This window comes from Cryptococcus neoformans, chromosome 11 (genome assembly GCF_000149385.1).
Source record: "Cryptococcus neoformans var. neoformans B-3501A chromosome 11, whole genome shotgun sequence".
NCBI classification, from domain to species: Eukaryota; Fungi; Basidiomycota; class Tremellomycetes; order Tremellales; family Cryptococcaceae; genus Cryptococcus; species Cryptococcus deneoformans.
In genome coordinates this window covers 846651-864499 of record NC_009187.1, presented here as the reverse complement: position 1 = coordinate 864499, position 17849 = coordinate 846651, and the positions used below count along the sequence as shown (strand labels likewise).

The 17849-nt window shown below is 45.1% G+C and overlaps 3 protein-coding genes across 3 annotated transcripts in view; 1 reads left to right on the top strand and 2 right to left on the bottom strand.

Annotated features, from left to right (window-relative positions):
• Positions 1-7757: 7757 nt before the first annotated feature.
• Positions 7758-9773, bottom strand: CNBK2950 (hypothetical protein; the record flags this gene model as incomplete). Its single annotated transcript, XM_767831.1, has 9 exons — positions 7758-7898; positions 7956-8063; positions 8120-8246; positions 8294-8409; positions 8460-8886; positions 8937-9049; positions 9101-9216; positions 9267-9442; positions 9490-9773. The coding sequence occupies 9 exons, from the start codon at positions 9771-9773 to the stop codon at positions 7758-7760; spliced, it is 1608 nt and encodes a 535-aa protein (XP_772924.1).
• A 1970-nt stretch (positions 9774-11743) lies between these two features.
• On the bottom strand, positions 11744-13956 carry CNBK2940 (hypothetical protein; the record flags this gene model as incomplete). Its single annotated transcript, XM_767830.1, has 17 exons — positions 11744-11808; positions 11875-11880; positions 11952-11974; positions 12022-12073; positions 12130-12201; positions 12275-12404; positions 12459-12565; positions 12626-12718; positions 12798-12909; positions 12961-12988; positions 13048-13050; positions 13111-13309; positions 13358-13448; positions 13504-13572; positions 13627-13691; positions 13755-13796; positions 13851-13956. The coding sequence occupies 17 exons, from the start codon at positions 13954-13956 to the stop codon at positions 11744-11746; spliced, it is 1263 nt and encodes a 420-aa protein (XP_772923.1).
• Positions 13957-14347: 391 nt separating this feature from the next.
• Positions 14348-17849, top strand: part of CNBK2930 (hypothetical protein) — a gene marked incomplete at both ends in the record, with an annotated part of 4035 nt that continues 533 nt past the window's right edge. Inside the window, 14 exons of the mRNA XM_767829.1 lie at positions 14348-14474; positions 14527-14598; positions 14659-14846; positions 14900-15064; positions 15121-15207; positions 15252-15349; positions 15405-15565; positions 15626-15868; positions 15923-16188; positions 16236-16629; positions 16682-17074; positions 17129-17292; positions 17348-17442; positions 17497-17849. Coding sequence (XP_772922.1) covers positions 14348-14474; positions 14527-14598; positions 14659-14846; positions 14900-15064; positions 15121-15207; positions 15252-15349; positions 15405-15565; positions 15626-15868; positions 15923-16188; positions 16236-16629; positions 16682-17074; positions 17129-17292; positions 17348-17442; positions 17497-17849 — 2806 coding nt within the window. The remainder of the gene's footprint in view (positions 14475-14526; positions 14599-14658; positions 14847-14899; positions 15065-15120; positions 15208-15251; positions 15350-15404; positions 15566-15625; positions 15869-15922; positions 16189-16235; positions 16630-16681; positions 17075-17128; positions 17293-17347; positions 17443-17496) is intronic.

Genomic DNA, 17849 nt, shown 5'->3' with positions numbered 1-17849 from the left:
TGTTTAGTTGTTGTTCTGCTGTCTGTTCTTCGTCTGGATCTCCGAAGTTCTTCCTTAATTCGGCACAAAATTTCTTGAAGTCCAGCATAAACTTGGGCTGGGGATCTGTCACGAGCCTGCACAAAGAAGAAGAGATAAGATATCATAGGAGGGAGTTACGTAATAGGAAGGCAAGATCCGATTCAGATAAGAAGGTCCAGCTGGACCTCCAGTTGGACCTCCGAGAAAAGAACTGGACGTCCAGTTGGACGTCCAGTTGGACCTCAAAGGATATAAATAGATTTCTGTAGAAGTATATAAAGGGGAGCTTTGTCCTCGATCTTGATCTTCTTCCCCTCGAAGATCAATATTTCATAAGTTACTTTGCGAAAGGTCCTCAAGCTCCCAGTGCTCACTCTCGTCTTACCTTGCACCACCTTCGACATAAACTTACTCCACTAGTATATAAGCTTGCCTGATCTTCCCAAGCGAATATACCTCTGCCCTATACCATACGCCAACAGACAAGTGTCAAGAGGTATATCATACATATATCTCATTGCTTAGTTAAACTACGGCGCTTTCTATCTCGTCTCCAAGGCCGGACCTTGTTGGGGACGAGTCGTAACACACTATAAACTGCTTTAACTGCCTTTATTTCTCTAAAATTCACCTATCCCAACGACTCCTCTTTCCATCCCCTGTCCCTAAACACCCTGGAGACCCTCCTTCTCCAACTGTCCATCCTCAGTCACACTCAACCAACCGCACCGTCCTCCATTGATCCTCTCACAGGCAGTGACGTGCCCCAAGTTTTACAGCCCCTTGAACCAAACAACAAACAGCAATCATCATAACTTGGCTGCCTGTGATGTATTATGCCCAAAATATCATGCTAGATTTTGGATAAACAATGAGCATGCTGAGGGCACAACTGGAAGTGGCTGGTATTATATTAATATTCCCCATCTCACCTTGAAAATTTCCTTACTTTCCTTATATACATATATAATATTGGCTCGCATAGTTATAGTTTTCTCTTTCTTTAGTGAAACATATGCATATAACCAGTGCTAGTTTCATGTATCCAGATCCAATTACAGTGCAGAGCACCCATACCCAACCCAAAATTCCACCATTCAGTGATGGCCACCTTTTGGTTGAGATCCTGGCAAAACACTCCTTTTAATGAGGGGACAGAGTTCATGGTCAAAATATTTTGAAAATCAGAGTAAAATTGAGCCCAGAATCTGGCTTTGAAATATCCCAGCGGATCTCTCCGCTCTGGGAGACAGCCCCCAGCATATTTATAGAAGGAAGCTTCTTGATAATTAGCTGGAGATTTAAAAAATGACATGAGAAGCACAATTTATTACTCTCTGTCTCTAATTTCAAGAACATCCTTATCCATTCATCTTAGAGAACTGATGGCCTGCACCTAAGGAATACGAAACATATGGAAGTCATTAATTATTAATGAGAGTTTCCACCCAGATGCCAGTAAGCTTTGGCTGACACCTTCTGGTGTGATTTTTGTTGCTGTACTGCCCACTCAGCAGCCTTATAGGATAGGCCATTTCGATATGCAGACATAAACCTCCAGGCCTGTGAATGGCACATATCAGCAGATGTTTCATAAAAGAATACGAACATGGTACACACCTTGTTGATGTATTTCCTCAACATTTCTAGGCTGTAATCATCGAGACATTTCTTTACCAAAGCACATTGATGTGCAAAGGTGAGTTTTGACTCTTGAGAATCACGATACTTCCATTTGGTCTGGCCCCAGTACTGATATCCAGTCAGTGACTTGTCTGATATTCATCAAGGTGGACAACATACCATTTCGATTGGATTCAATTCACAATGGAATTTTGGTAGAAAAATGCACAGATGACCATGGCAAGTAATCACTGCTTCCAGCATAGAAATCTGGGAGCGGACATCGCCTTGGCAGCTGAGCATCCAAGCTAAGCAGCAGTCCTGAGAAGTCTCAGCTCCACAGACAGGGCTGCACTTAGAGCGGATGCCATTGGTCTGGTAACCTCTTTCCTGTCCTATCAGTCAGCCAGATAGGTTTTTTGGAATAACACAGCAGCAATCACCTTCAGGACCTATTCTAACCCCTTGACCAACCTGTCCTTGGTTGTCATCTCCTGCACCTGATTCCTCATGCTCCCTTCTGGCACATTCTCCGGTACTACAGTGTTGGAATTCTTCTTTTGTCTCCCACCATTTCCACGGTTCATGGCAAAGGGACGGATGGCTCCAGGTGGAAGAGAGGCATGTGCAGAGGACTTGTCATACACCCATAGACCGACTTTGTCTGGAAATAATTTGTTAAAAATCACTATGGAATCAATAGCCTGGGAAATTGCCAGACAATTCAGTACCTATCCCAGAAAGCATGTCTGTAAACTCACCTGTTTGACGACGTCCTCAGCCGTCCACCAGTTATCACCATTGGATCCAGGGCAAATAATCTTCTTAGCCCTTTGGATGACATTGCTGTCAATGTCCCTTAGTACGAGGGTGCCAGTTGATTCAAGAATGAAATCTGACACCATGATGACATGACCACAACTTTTCTTCTGGATGGGCATGTTACCATCCTTGGTCCGAAGGTGTACCAATATTAAAACACTAACACTGAAAGGACATACTAGACATACCAGCCATAATTAGGCATGTCATACCCATGGAAAGAAGATTCATCATGGAAGAGCGCAATTATTTCTTTCTCACCTGGTCGAAGAGCAGGAGGATGAGGTTGGAGGATGCCGTTACTATCGGGAGTGTACCAAGTCATGCACCTATATGAGAGCATAATAATGAGGTATGCACAATGAGAAATGAGAAATGTGGATAAGACATACCTCTCGTATGTAGCCATCTGGTCTAAGAACCAGATGCGATACTCACGGACATCGTCACGCTCATGCCCATCAACATAGACTCCTTTTTTGATACATGAGTATCGGTAACCGACAAGGATAAGCCAGCAGCGGACTGCTGTAACATGGACAGTCAAAGTCGACTCGGCTCCGAAAACCTCAGGATAGACAATACATTCCACACCATCCTTCACATCCATTACTTGAACCTTCAAGTACATCAACATCAGCAACAGTACTGCTATGTTATGACAGACAGACAGACAGACAGACAGACAGACAGACAGACAGACAGACAGACAGACAGACAGACAGACAGACAGACAGACAGACAGACAGACAGACAGACAGACAGACAGACAGACAGACAGACAGACAGACAGACAGACAGACAGACAGACAGACAGACCTCCTTAAGGTCATCAACAAACTCAACGAACTTCTTACGAAATTGCTCATTAAACAACAAGGAGCGCTTAGAGTTGTCGCTTGCACGACAGGATTCTGGGAACTTGTCATAACGTCGATAGAAGGAAATATAACTGCGAAGGCATCGGGCAACATAGGCACCACTGCCATTGGTTGGAGCAGAACCTAAAGCAACATGGTTGCTAGCATCCTTTTTAGTCCAGCCCCTCTGTATGAGTGTCAGGACGGCCTGCATTTGATAATAGATCTTGACCTAAAGGACATCAGAATCTTATGACTGTGGGATGGTAGGACATTGATTTACATGTTGCCAGGCTAGATTCAAAGATTTCTCTCGCCTCAGACTCGTCTTCAATAAGTTCTCAATCTTGTCATACATTTCCTTTGTGACCTCTACCTTGGAAAGATCCCTCCCTGGTGTTGTTTCTTCAAATGTTTCCTCATCCTCATCCGAATCTCTCACTTCCACATAGTCCGCATCCTCGTCTTGTTCTCTCTCAGATAAGGCGCCTGGTTCAGAAGCCCCAGAAGGAGAAAAAGGCATAGCACTTGCCATTGTGATAGGAGTTACCGCTGCAGAAGAAGAAAACCTGCTGGTGCTGCCTGAGGCCTCAACTGTAACATGGTTGCTCTGTGCAGAATGGGTTCGAGATTGTGGGATGGGAAGAACTTGTTGGTTGTCCAACAGTGGGAAAAGAGACGATTCCTGGAAAGCGTGAGTAGTTGGGGCCTGGGGGTCCGATGGCGAATGCAAGCTGTTTGGTGAAGTGGAGGAAGCGGAGGAAATGGGTGGAATAAAGTTGTTCGCTAATTCTTCCGGGGGCCTGCCAACTGCAGGACGAGAACCGGCACTCCCACGCAGAATGGCGGAAGAAGTTTTGGATGCTTGAGCCATTAGCCTCGATTTTTTTTCATCGCTTCTGTGCATTATCTCGAATGGTGCGGTCTGCCAGGTGTCGTGAATTGTTTTTGGTTGCATGCTTGAGGCCTTGTCGACCTGATAGCTCTGGTCAGCGAAGACTTTCTGCATTTATTATTGAATGGTGATACCTTCCACACCCTGTTTGTGCATGTTTGCAAGGGATCTCTTGGACTCTGCAGTCACTCGATCGCTCCATTTCGTCCCTTCCCTTCATCTTTGGAACATATTCCGGGTCCTTCGTCTTTTGCAACTCTTCCAAGCGCTTGATTTCGGGGTTTAGAATCCTCTCCACCCATTCCTCATCGCTCGACACTGGTTGACCGATTTGAAAGTCATCAGAAATGAGGAAAGCCTCCATGTTGGACTGCCGGAGGTGCTCGCTCTTCTCTCTCTTTCCTTCATCTTTGTTCTTTTTTTGTTTTCGCCCTCTTCTAAATTGGGATCATCAAAGTCATCGAAAAGAATCAATCTGTCAAGGATGTCTTCCAGGAAGCTCTCGTCTTCATCTTGCTCTGCATCTTCCCAGTCATCATCGTGGGCACTGTCATCGCTGTTATTGCTGTTGCTGTTGCTGTTGCTGTTGCTGTTGCTGTTGCTGTTGCTGTTGCTGTTGCTGTTGCTGTTGCTGTTGCTGTTGCTGTTGCTGTTGCTGTTGCTGTTGCTGTTGCTGTTGCTGTTGCTGTTGCTGTTGCTGTTGCTGTTGCTGTTGCTGTTGCTGTTGCTGTTGCTGTTGCTGTTGCTGTTGCTGTTGCTGTTGCTGTTGCTGTTGCTGTTGCTGTTGCTGTTGCTGTTGCTGTTGCTGTTGCTGTTGCTGTCGTTGTTCATCAGCAAACCTGTCAGACAAAAATCAAATCCTCCAATTCTGATCATGTTTGGCGGGTATTTGATAATACCTGATCAGGCAATAGCTTAATTGATCATGCATTTTGGGTTGGCCGTGGGGATGATCATGCTATGATCATTTACAAATTGCTTCGCACTGATGCATTATCTTGCATGATCATGTGATTAGGTCATGGTGAAGTCTTGATCAGGCATTACTGCTATTGATCAAGCAAGAGATTGGAAGGTGATATCGATAATAATGACAAGGATTCCAGACTCAGTAAAAAGCACAGGAAAGACAGGGAAGAAAAAGGGCAACTCGAAGGCTACGGATGGTACATGGTCCCCATTCCACAGTAAGCACCAGTGAGATCTGAAACAGTCTCATTGTAGAAGCTTCCACAACACTTGCTCGACCTTGAGCGATTTCAAACACTCTCCATGAGATATCTCCCTTCCCTGTCCCCTCCCCCCTCTGACCATTGTTTCCAGCTGAAGGAAACATAACTCCTGAACGTCAGGTCCCGAACATTGTTAGTGGTGTATTACTGTGAGGTATTTGCTCTGAAATTTGGAATACTCATAGCCAATTTGCTGACCATCACTTAGGCTCCCAGCCTGCCGAATCTCACACTACATCTTGCCACAACCAGTTTGTGATCAACAACTTTAGTGTAATTCTCTTTTGGTCTTTGTTAATATTCAATCGTCAGGTTTTGTGAAGCTCGTGATCATTATAGAAAGAAAGGAGAAGTATGCTTGGATGACTGCACCCTTCACTGGCTTACGATGAATGACGGGCAATCTGCGCTTTTGCAATCCCTCAACGATGCTGCTATCCACAGAGGTAGGTCGACAGATCGTAATGCTCAGACCCACCGGGCAATGTTTGGAGTTTAACAAACCCCATTTTGTACATTTGTATGCTTTAAGCATATGTATTTATAAGAGCAGAGTATGGTGTGCACATCAATGAAATTGCTATGCATAAATGGATAATACTGCATGAACCAACAATCGCCCCCAGGCATCAAATCAGGGATTGTATGATCATAAGTCTAATTGCATGATCAAATAGCCTATTGCCTGATCATGACCCCTATTGCCTGATCATGACCCCTATTGCCTGATCATGACCCCTATTGCCTGATTATGACCCCTATTGCCTGACCATGCATTTATTGTTACTGATCATAATGCATACATTCCAAGATCATGCTTCATATATATCATGATCAGGCAGAACAGCCATCCGATCTTGCATTTTGCCCGTATGATCATGTCTCTTAAGTTACATGATCATGCATTTCGTCCTTTGATCAGGCAACTGCATAACACGATCGGGCATGATCGCAACATTCGAGTGCATTGTTAGGTGGCTACTCTTACTGATCACAGTGACTTTCAATATGGGACTTGATCTTGCATGATCAGGCAAAACAAGGCATGATCGCTCCTGATCACGTTACATCGGAGCTTGTCAGGTTTGCTGATGTTGTCATCATTGTTACTGCCATTGCTGACAAGATCATCATCACTGTCGTCAACATTGATGGGGTTGGTGAAGGGCCTAGATGTTGATGAAGGCATTTGTCTCCGGATAATGTGCTTTTTAAGACATGTATATGTATTTGTAAATCTTTGGAAGACCAGAAATTTATACATGGCAGCAGTATGATGTGATGATACCCTCTTTTATTCTGCATCGTGTCGCGTCTTTCGCGTCGCACAACTGCGTCTAGAATGGTCAAAATAGTTTGTCCAGGAGCCAAAAATTCTGCCATTCGGTGATGTCCGCTATTGACCCAAAACCTCGTTTTTGGCATTTTCTCGACGAGAGGAGTCTTTGGCTGAAATTTTGGAATTTTTGAGACATTTTTTTTTTTCATTTTGGGTTGGGTATGGGCGCTCTGCACTGTATAACTATCACAACGCCTTCTCGAACGCATTCCGAACGCATTCCGAACGTATCACGAATGTTTAGCTTCCTCGAACGCCAACTGAACGCAGTGAGACACCTAGGTGTCTACACCATCGTGTTACGACTCGTCCCCAACAAGGTCCGGCCTTGGAGACGAGATAGAAAGCCGTAGTTTAACTAAGCGATGAGATATATGTATGATATACCTCTTGACACTTGTCTGTTGGCGTATGGTATAGGGCGGAGGTATATTCGCTTGGGAAGATCAGGCAAGCTTATATACTAGTGGAGTAAGTTTATGTCGAAGGTGGTGCAAGGTAAGACGAGAGTGAGCACTGGGAGCTCGAGGACCTTTCGCAAAGTAACTTATGAAATATTGATCTTCGAGGGGAAGAAGATCAAGATTGAGGACAAAGCTCCCCTTTATATACTTCTACAGAAATCTATTTATATCCTTTGAGGTCCAACTGGAGGTCCAGCTGGAGGTCCAGTTCTTTTCTCGGAGGTCCAACTGGAGGTCCAGCTGGACCTTTTTATCTGAATCGGATCTTGCCTTCCTATTACGTAACTCCCTCCTATGATATCTTATCTCTTCTTCTTTGTGCAGGCTCGTGACACATCGCGTCTTGAAGGACGGACCTTGTTGGGGACAAGTCGTAATATGCTGTGCCAGTTGATATGGTATATATGCATAAATAAGTCAATGTGGTCTATGTGGATTAGGTCTATGCGAATTATAAGTTAAAAATATAATATGTAGTTATGTGAGATTCTTCTTCATACATTAATTGGTACCAGACTTCTCGGCTCTCTTTGATCGCTTTCTGACAGCTGCACCCTTGAGGAAGAAGACCCAAGGAATGGGAATAATAACACAAGATATGAGTGCTAAAAAGAGACCAGCATATTGGAACCCAAGGTTGTGCTGATTGAAGTAAGAGTTAGTTAGATTCCAGCCTGTGAAATGTCATTAACAACTCACAAATAACTGAGTGATCCAAAGAGGAACTGAGGCTCCGATGAGAGACCTCATCAGTGTCTTGGCAGCAATGGCTGACGCAGCGAAAGAAGCATAGGAATCAACAATATACTGTTTGACGTTAGTAAAAGTGTGGAAAAAAAAGACATACAATAATGGAAACTCACACTGTTGGCAGAGATATAAATGATAACCATTGAAAATCCGAAAAGCACACCAGCGACACAAGGTCCAATCCAGTGGATTCCAGGGTACGATGTGAAAGCTAAGATGAAAAGAGCAATTGGGAGGATGCTATGGCTACATTAGAGATTGAACAGCACCCATACAGGAGTACTTACACACAACCAAGTAACATGGGGTACAATCTCGCTTCAGGGACTTGACCATTTCGACAAGCCTTTTTGTAGATTCTTTCTTGAAAGGGCATACAGAGCAAGGCAGCTGCAATACCGATCTGGCTGAAATCAGCACAAATGTTACAATGACAGGAAAAAGACAACTTACGATGATAGATACGAAACTAACGCCAGTGGTACCCATATTCCACCCTCTAATTTCTTCGAAAGCAATTGGGAAGGCGAAGAAAGTGGCATAGAGCAGAGCGTAGACGAAAGATAAGTAAAAACTCATGAACAAGATAATGGGTTCCATGAACATGAGAATGAATGGTCGAATCATGGCAGTTTTCAGAGTGGTGGAAAGGGGAACGTGGTGGAGATCATGTTTCGAAACATAGGAATCAACGTGGTTCTCCTTGTTTAGTTTCTTGGCTTTCCGTCGTAGGAGGACAGGGGCGAGAGTTTCAGGCATAACGAGCGTGAAGAGGAAGACGACTCCGACAAAAATGAACAAAACCCAGTAAATCCATCGCCATTGTCCGGTCTTGTAAGCGATCCAACCACCAAACAATGGTCCAAGACAAGGTCCCATGCTAAAAAAGGCATCAGCGGGGGTCTCTCTCGACCGCTTCGTTTAACTCACAAAATCATACCACTGAAAAGAGCCATAGGAATACCACGTTCCTCAACCGACCAGATATCAGCAATGGTACCTCCCACATTGGTCATGGGAGCCGAAGAGGCGATACCGGCGATCTAAAAATCTTCATCAGCAAGGCCTGGAGGGATTGCAGGTCGATGACTCACCATACGACCAGCCAACATTGTGGCGATATTGGGCGCGAGACATGACGGGAGGGTGAAGATGAAATAAAAGAAAATACTGATGCAGTAGACTGTCTTCCGTCCAATGACTTCAGATACTGGTGAAAGGTCAATGCTACTATCCGTTACCTGTCAAGAAGGAACTTACATGGAGCGAACAGAAGAGGACCGACACCGAAACCAACGACGAAAAGGGCAATAGTAAGGTAGATAGCTTCATTGGAAACGTGGAGAGTTTCAGCAGCTCCAGGTAAATCACCAGTGGGCATAGCGGAACCAAGAGCGACTGTGAGACAAAGTATAGAGGTTGCAATGGTGACAAACCTACTTGCAATCAGCAACTTGCATAGGAGATGAAGTGTCAAACTTACCATTTCTTTCCTTTCGACCATTCCTTGGGGTCTTCATAATGCCCTTCTGCGAAATCCACTACCATACGACCCTCCCCCTTCTCCAGATCATGCGATAAGACAGTCTGTCCGGCAGTTGTGCCTGCTTGATCATCGCTCAACGTAGCTGTGGAGGCTGGGTCATGTAGATGTGTGGCGATTCGACGCAGATCAGGTTGTTCGACATCCTCCTCTTCCAAGACGACTTCCTCGTCTTCAGTGAAAATGGGTGGAGAAGCTACTTGTGCCTCTGCTGGAATGATCATAGTATTGTTTGTGTAGTGATCGACGTAGTACTATCGAATAAAAGAGGAAAAGATTGACCATACATTCTATATATATGTATGTGTATTGTATATGCTAATTTTCCTATCAGCCGTATTTATCGTTTGATCAGCTCCAAGTGCCCTTATTGCGTGTTCTAAAGTGACAATCAAGGTACGAATCCGTGGTTCCCCACGCTCCGGCTTTCCCATTCTCGGAGGCGCATAGAGCCGCCGGACGTACTTACGGCCGAGTATGTCACATACAGCTTCAATTCTATTTGAAGTACCTTCAGGTCATTACATAATTAGTCCTTTTCCGCGTCGTAAATTAGTTATTAATAATTATCAAATCTCACTTTTGTAATTTAAGGTGATATATTTCAAACCCTTTCGGTGTCTATTGACTTATGTCAATTAATTTTGTTAACTACACATGCGTCCGGCTGTTTCTGTCATAAATTTGACGTCAATTGGTTCTGATGTCATATAGATAACAAAAAGAAGGCGGTCACTTCACACGCACCTGCAGCTGACTAATTAAAAATGCATCTCTGACTGATGTACCATTAATTACTTACTCTATTTATGTGTTTTCTCTTTATAACAATTAAACTGTAACTAATAAAAGGATTACTCTTCACTCCGTCCCACCCACTGACTTCGACTTTCATCTTCTGCAATCCTCTATACCTCTGCAGCATAAGGGATATCCTATCAACCAACTGCCTCCCTCCAACCTTCCCGAGCTCTTTCGTCCATCTCTTCATCTCATCCTCTGTCCTTTCTTCACGCAAGCTTCCACGCGAGACGACTAGTTGTTTGATTCTCCGCCCGAGGCTAGGAGCGGCGCTGCCCTCGTAACCCTTCTGCCCTGTCCTGCGTTGGTATTATTAAATCAGGTACGGACGATAAGATCAATTTCACATTTCACAAACAATGGCCAGATTAGAAAAAGGGGCAATAGTATAGCTGATGACTAGTGGCTGGTGACTGTGCAACACGGTGTCCCGAAGACACGTGAGCTGCCGGAGGATCCACCGCCGAAACACATTTCCGCATGGATGTATCCAACTCACATTGCTTTGGATATACATATTGCCTACGCGCGCGAGTTGATTGGCAGCTCTTAAATCTGACAGATACCTAGGTCCACTCCTCTCTTCCCACTCCTCCTCTCCAACTACTTACTTACTCTTCGACACCATCAAAGGGAACATCACATCAATGAGACTCGAATACACTGGCGCAATCGACGGCTCTGAAGCACTTCAACTTACCGACGAGACCAAAGCCAACTCATGCGACGCGGGCCTTTTAATCGCCCAAAAAATGAGTCTTTCATATTGGCTAGATGGCGTTGGTAACGTTGGTAACAGGCCTTTGCTTAACCGCGGAACGGTAGAAAGCCTGCCGATTCTTCCGAGGTCATAATTATCGGTTCAAGGATAAGTCATTCCTTGTCTGGACACCACGCTCATACGTTTCAGATCACGGGTATACTCTTGCTGCATCAAGTTGCTTGAGCATGATGGCACTCTTCCTCAATCGGTCACCATCGTCGACACGAGAATTCTGCTCGGGTGGGCAAAGTTGGAAAAGGCTGAGACCAGCACCCACCTTCGTCTGTAGAACAAATGTATTGCGTCCTAAGTGACACAAAGGTTATGGATAGTTCTATACATGTCCCTTTACTATTATTGTAGAAAGAGCATGTACTGTACAAAGCTTCACTGATCCTGTCACAGCAATTGCTGTCCCTGCTTCGGTTGGGTTGTCTACAATCATCATTTTCATTACATATCTTCTGATCTCAGAAACTATACAAACCGTTTCCCTCTCAACGCTCCAGTTTGCTTTGCCAGCTTGACTTTCCTCGATCCTCCCTTGTTACAACATCGTCTACTCACCCTCTTACTTTTCACTTCTTCCTTCATCATGTCCCAGCTTCGTCTTCGTATATGCCCAGCATATTATGCAGCTGGGTATAGAGAAGGCAAGTGCTTTGAGACGATTAGCTTCTGGATTTGGGAAGTCCCTAATTAAAGCATGTCAAATCTTATTACCTTGGAAGACACAGGACAACGGTTGAAAACCGGCTTACCTTCATCTTTATTTTCAAGAAGGGGTTATATAATGGTTAGTTATCTAATAGAAAGGGAGAGAAGTCTAAACACTCACAAAGTTCATAAATCTTGGCGTCACTACGAAGATCGTTAGTCGAAGCCAACAAAATTAAAACGCGACATACCGATACAACTTTTCCATCGGCATCTCAGTGTTGAATCCAGCGCCACCGAAGACTAGCAGAAGTTAGCTTATACATCAGAAGAGCATGTGACAAAGCCAATCGAGTTACCTTGTACGCCAAGGTTAGCATTCTCAACCGCGGTTTTTCCAGCAAAGGCTTTGGCCATCGACGCATAGAACGCTAGGTATATCAAGTTAGAAAACAGTACTGTGTGTACTTCGTGTACAGCTGCAAAAGGTAAAACTAGATTTACTGTTGCGTTGCCTGCAGTCCTTCGCCCAAGCAGCTTTCCAGACCAGTCCACGAGCCGCTTCAACTCCGATCGCCATGTCGGCCAACATGAAAGCTACACCCTGGTGGTTGATAATTGGCTGGCCCATGGTCTGTTTTCCAATTTCAGCATTGTCTCATCAAAAATCCAATCAAAATTCTCTCACATGTCTTTCTTGGGCGTACTTAGTAGCTTCTTCAAGGGCTCTTTGGGCTAGACCAACAGCAGCTGCCGATACCAGGGGACGCGTAATATCAAATGCTTTCATAGCGACTATCAGAGCAGTGTTAGTATATCTGTACATAGGCCGAAGGAGAGAACGGGAATTCTCACTTTTGAACCCTTCTCCTGGCGATCCCAATACGTTCTCTTCAGGGACGATAACATCTTCGAACGTGACCATTCTTGTATCAGAGGCTCGTTGTCCTAAAAGTAGGTTAGGTCAGGTTCCAATACTGTGGCTGACAACTGTCGGTTCCAAGGAAGGTGGAAAAGAAAGACATACCCATGTTTATCTCCTTCTTTCCTAAGATGATACCATCGGTGTCCGCGTCCACGATAAATCCAGTCATGCCCCTGCTCGGGGAAGCTTCGGGGTCCGTAATCGCGAGCACGAACTTCGAACAAATTGGTTAGAATGTGTGATGAGGGTAATAATGCCAACTCACAAACCAGTTAGCATGCCCAGCATTTGTTCTACATTACATACGCGGTCAGTAAGCCAGATCGATGCAAAATGAAGTTTGCAGACATACATCCTACAAATCCAGAATCAGAATTGCCCTTCAAAATCATTGGAATATGGAGCAGAGACGTACCACATCTTGCTCCCATTGAGTACCCATTTATCACCCTTCTTCTCGGCTCTAGTCTTGATGCCTGCCACATCAGATCCGGCTCCAGGTTCAGTCACACAATAAGCTGCCATCAAAGGTTCCTCCGTCATTCGTCCTAGGTACTTTCGCTTCTGTTCGTGAGATGCTGCTACGATCAAAGGCGCTTCGGCTAAGCCATTCGCTACGGATATGTCAGTCTGACGACCACTACTTGAAAGGGAATACTCACCTTCCATTGCAGTTTGGATACCAGAACACCCGAAAGCAAGAGATTCTGAGATAATCGCACATTCCAGTAATCCTAGCTCAGGCCCTCCATACTGATTGCTGGCGTAAGTGTAACGCACAAACTGCGAACCTGCCAGGACGACTTACAGCTTCGGGGATATGTGTATTGAGCAGGCCCAAGGAGTGGGCCTCTTTGAGGATGGGCCACGGATACTCCTGTGGCAGATTTACCGTCAGTTTAATATTATGGAGATAGTCATATAATTTCACCATGGTCCTGTCATACTCAGCTGCTTGGGGAACGATAACATCTCGGGTGAACTTAGTTGCCAGCTCTGCGTGACGTTTTTGAATTAGTCCATGCGAGATCAACGGTGGTTAAAGATTATTATCCCCACCTTGAATACCTCTTTGGTCATCGCTGAGAGAGAAGCTAACAGCTGGTTTGAGTTGGTCGTGATGAGCAGTCGGCGACGGAGACAGATGGAACTTACGACCTGAAACAACTGAATTGGCGGTGGCCATTCCCCGTGCGAGAATTTGTCGGCGAGTACAAGTAGCAGCCAGTTTCAATGCTTTGTGGTGATATTGATGGATCATATTGATAGAAATGTGAGTTACAGTATGCCTTGTTGTGAAGAAGTAGTCGAGAGTAAAAGTAGTGACTGAATTGTTGGATCATCCACCAAGAATCCCGCCGTTGTCGTCGTAGACTGCAAATCGGTTATACGTGATAATGATAGCCGGTGAGTATTAGGCGTCCCTTCATTTGCAACAACCTATAGGCGTGCACCCGGAGACGCGCTGGTGGAGGCGGTCCAGACCGAGCTGAATTGGAGGTGATTCATTAATTATTATTATTATGTGTGGTGGCGCGGGTCGCGTCTTTCTTTCGTTCGCATCCCCTATCTCCCCTTTCTCCGGCCTTCATTTCTAACAACAACTACTCTTCTTGCTTCTTGAGCGTGTACTCCCAAACCCAGTATACATAATGGCCATACAAGAACCCATTACAAAGAAGAGAAAGCTCGATATCTCATCACAGAAGGAGCTTGAGCCGCAACCAAGTTTTACCGAAGTTTTAGAACAGCTTGTGGCCGAAGAGGATGCGGCAGGAGGTGAGTATTTTTCGGTGAACTTGGCATTGCGATTGCTAACTGATATCTCCAGATAGCATAGAGACGTCTGCGGCGTGGCCTCGACCGCCAGTCCCGCCATTTGATGCCAAGAAGGACACGATCTGTGAGTAATCCTCGGGCTATGACTGATCGACCTTACTAATTGCTGTAATTGCTGTAATAGCTTTTCAGCAGATCGAAATCGAAGAGTCAGCTGATCCCAAGCATGGACCAACGCTACGGCTATTTGGAGTCAACAAAAGCGGTAATTCAGTTTTGGCGCATGTATATGGGTTCAAGCCATATTTCTACGTTGCAGCCCCTAGCGGTTTCCTCAACAAAGACCTTCAACCTCTGGCCGATAAGATCAATGTAAGAGTTCCCATATCAGATTATACTGCGATCTGGCCTAACGTACATCTCAGTCTTCTATATCTGCGCTGGGTCCTTGTGTGACTAACTGTGCTATCTTCAACCGGCGGTCTCTATGGGGTTATCGAGGAGACGACACCGTACCGTTCATTAAGATCACCGTATCTGATCCCAAGAACCTATCGAAAGTTAAAGATGAGTTTTTTACATTGTCCACTGTATATGTTGCTGATGATGATTCTCGGCGTCTCTACGTGCCTTTGAGCGTGGACAGATAGATTTCAATGGTCTTTTCCCTCCTGAAATTCTCACCTATGAGAGCAACATTGCATACACCATGCGTTTCATGATCGATACGAAAGTGAGTGCACTTTACCAATCAAAAATTGAGCTAATTCTTTGAAGATTGTGGGGATGAATTGGGTCAGCATTCCCGGTGGACGGTATGATCTGCTGGAAGGAGGAAGTAAAAAATCACAGTGCCAAATTGAAATCTCATGCAAGTACGTGCAAGATGAAGGATTTTCTCAGACCACTGACCAGATGGACCTTCTTCAGCTATAAGGACTTGATTTCTCATCCTCCTGAAAATGAATGGCTGGATATTGCACCTCTTCGTGTTCTCAGTTTTGACATCGAATGTGCTGGCCGCAAAGGCATATTCCCAGAAGCAAATGTGGACCCCGTCATTCAAATCGCCGCGATGGTAACCCGTCACGGTAGGTTCCGAGTTCCCTGGTCATTTACGCAAGCGTTTTGGTTGATAGTGGCATCTTTAGGGGAATCAAAGCCTTTCATTCGAAACGTATTCACCCTCAACACGTGTGCTCATATCGTCGGATCTCAAGTGCTCGAATTCAAAGACGAAAGACAGCTTCTTCTTGAATGGCGCAAGTTTGTAGATACGGTTGATCCTGATATGATTATCGGATATAACATTTCTAATTTCGATCTGCCCTATCTTCTTGATCGTGCTAAAGCTTTGAAGATCCCGGACTTTGCCTTTTTGGGTCGACTGCGAAGTAAGTGACGCTCAAAACTGCATTTATTGTTGCTTCCCTAATATGTCTCCTTAGATGTCAGAACCGAAGTCAAGGAAACCCACTTTTCTTCAAAAGCTTACGGTCAGCGAGATTCCAAAGCTGTTAATATGGAAGGTCGACTTCAGCTTGATATTTTGCAAGTGATGCAACGGGACTACAAGCTTCGAAGCTATACTCTCAACGCCGTTTGTGCACAATTCCTAGGTGAACAGAAGGAAGATGTCCATCATTCCATCATTACGGAGCTCCAAAATGGTACTGCGGATTCTCGGAGGCGTCTGGCTGTTTACTGTTTAAAGGTGAGTAACAGCAAATTCAAGTACCTTCGGCACTAACATCATTGCAGGATGCCTATCTTCCACAACGTCTGATGGACAAGTTGATGTGTTTTGTCAACTACACCGAAATGGCACGTGTCACAGGCGTTCCTTTCAACTATCTCCTGTCCAGAGGTCAGCAAATCAAGGTTATCTCTCAGCTTTACCGAAATGCCGCGGATGCCGGCTATGTTATCCCTGCTCTCAAAAGCGAAGGCTCCGATGAGCAGTATGAAGGTGCTACTGTCATTGAACCCAGTAAAGGTTTCTACGACGTGCCCATTGCCACTCTGGATTTCGCGTCACTGTATCCCTCAATCATGATGGCCCATAATTTGTGTTATACAACATTATTGGATAAGGGTACTATTGAAAGGCTGAAGCTCGTCGAAGGAGAAGACTATGTGCATACACCCAACAATGGTGAGTGGAACTGTTCGCTGAAAATGAGGCGGACATACTGATTCCGTTATAGACTTTTTTGCAACATCCAAACGTCGAAAGGGACTTCTACCTCACATTCTCGAAAATCTTCTGGCTGCCCGAAAGCGAGCCAAGCAAGATCTCAAAGTTGAGAAAGATCCTTTCAAGCGAGCCGTGTTGGACGGTCGACAACTTGCTTTGAAGGTGAGCGCCAACTCGGTCTACGGTTTCACCGGTGCCACCGTCGGGAAACTTCCCTGCCTTGCAATTTCCTCAAGTGTTACTGCCTACGGTCGACAGATGATCGAGCTCACCAAGAAGGAAGTCGAGGCAGAGTACTCCATGAAAAACGGTTATGACCATGATGCCAAAATCGTCTATGGTGATACTGATTCTGTAATGGTGCGATTTGGGTGCCCAGATCTGCCAACAGCGATGAGACTAGGTGAGTGCGGATGTACAAGTCATGTCAAGATCATTGATTAATTGGCCAATGCAGGTGCCGAGGCTGCCGATCTCGTATCCGGCAAATTTATCAAACCCATCAAGCTCGAATTCGAAAAGGTCTACTTTCCTTACCTACTTATCAGCAAAAAGCGTTACGCCGGTCTCTATTGGACTCGGCCAGAGAAATACGACAAAATGGATACGAAGGGTATTGAGGTGAGCCGACGTGTCTAGTTCTTTCTAGTTATAATTGATAATGATGAGTCACTAGACTGTCCGACGAGACAACTGTCGTTTGGTGTCCACGGTCATCGAAACTTGTCTCTTCAAGATGCTTATTGATCGAGATGTTAAGGGTGCTGAGGAGTAAGCTCCTCGGAATCATGGAACAGCACAGACCACTGATATGTCATTCTCTAGCTATGTCAAGGACACTATCGCCGATCTTTTACAAAACAAGATTGACATGTCTCAGCTCGTGATCACCAAAGCCCTTGCCAAAGCTGACTATGCCGCCAAACAAGCACACGTTGAATTAGTAGAGAGGATGAGGAAGCGTGACGCTGGTTCGGCTCCTAGTTTGGGTGATCGAGTGGCCTATGTCATTGTCAAAGGCGTTAAAGGCGCTGCAGCGTACGAAAAGTCTGAAGATCCTCTGTATGTTTTGGAACACAATGTTCCCATTGACACCCGATATTATCTGGAAAACCAACTTTCAAAGCCATTGATGAGGATTTTCGAGCCTATCCTTGGTGAGAAAGCCAATAGCTTGC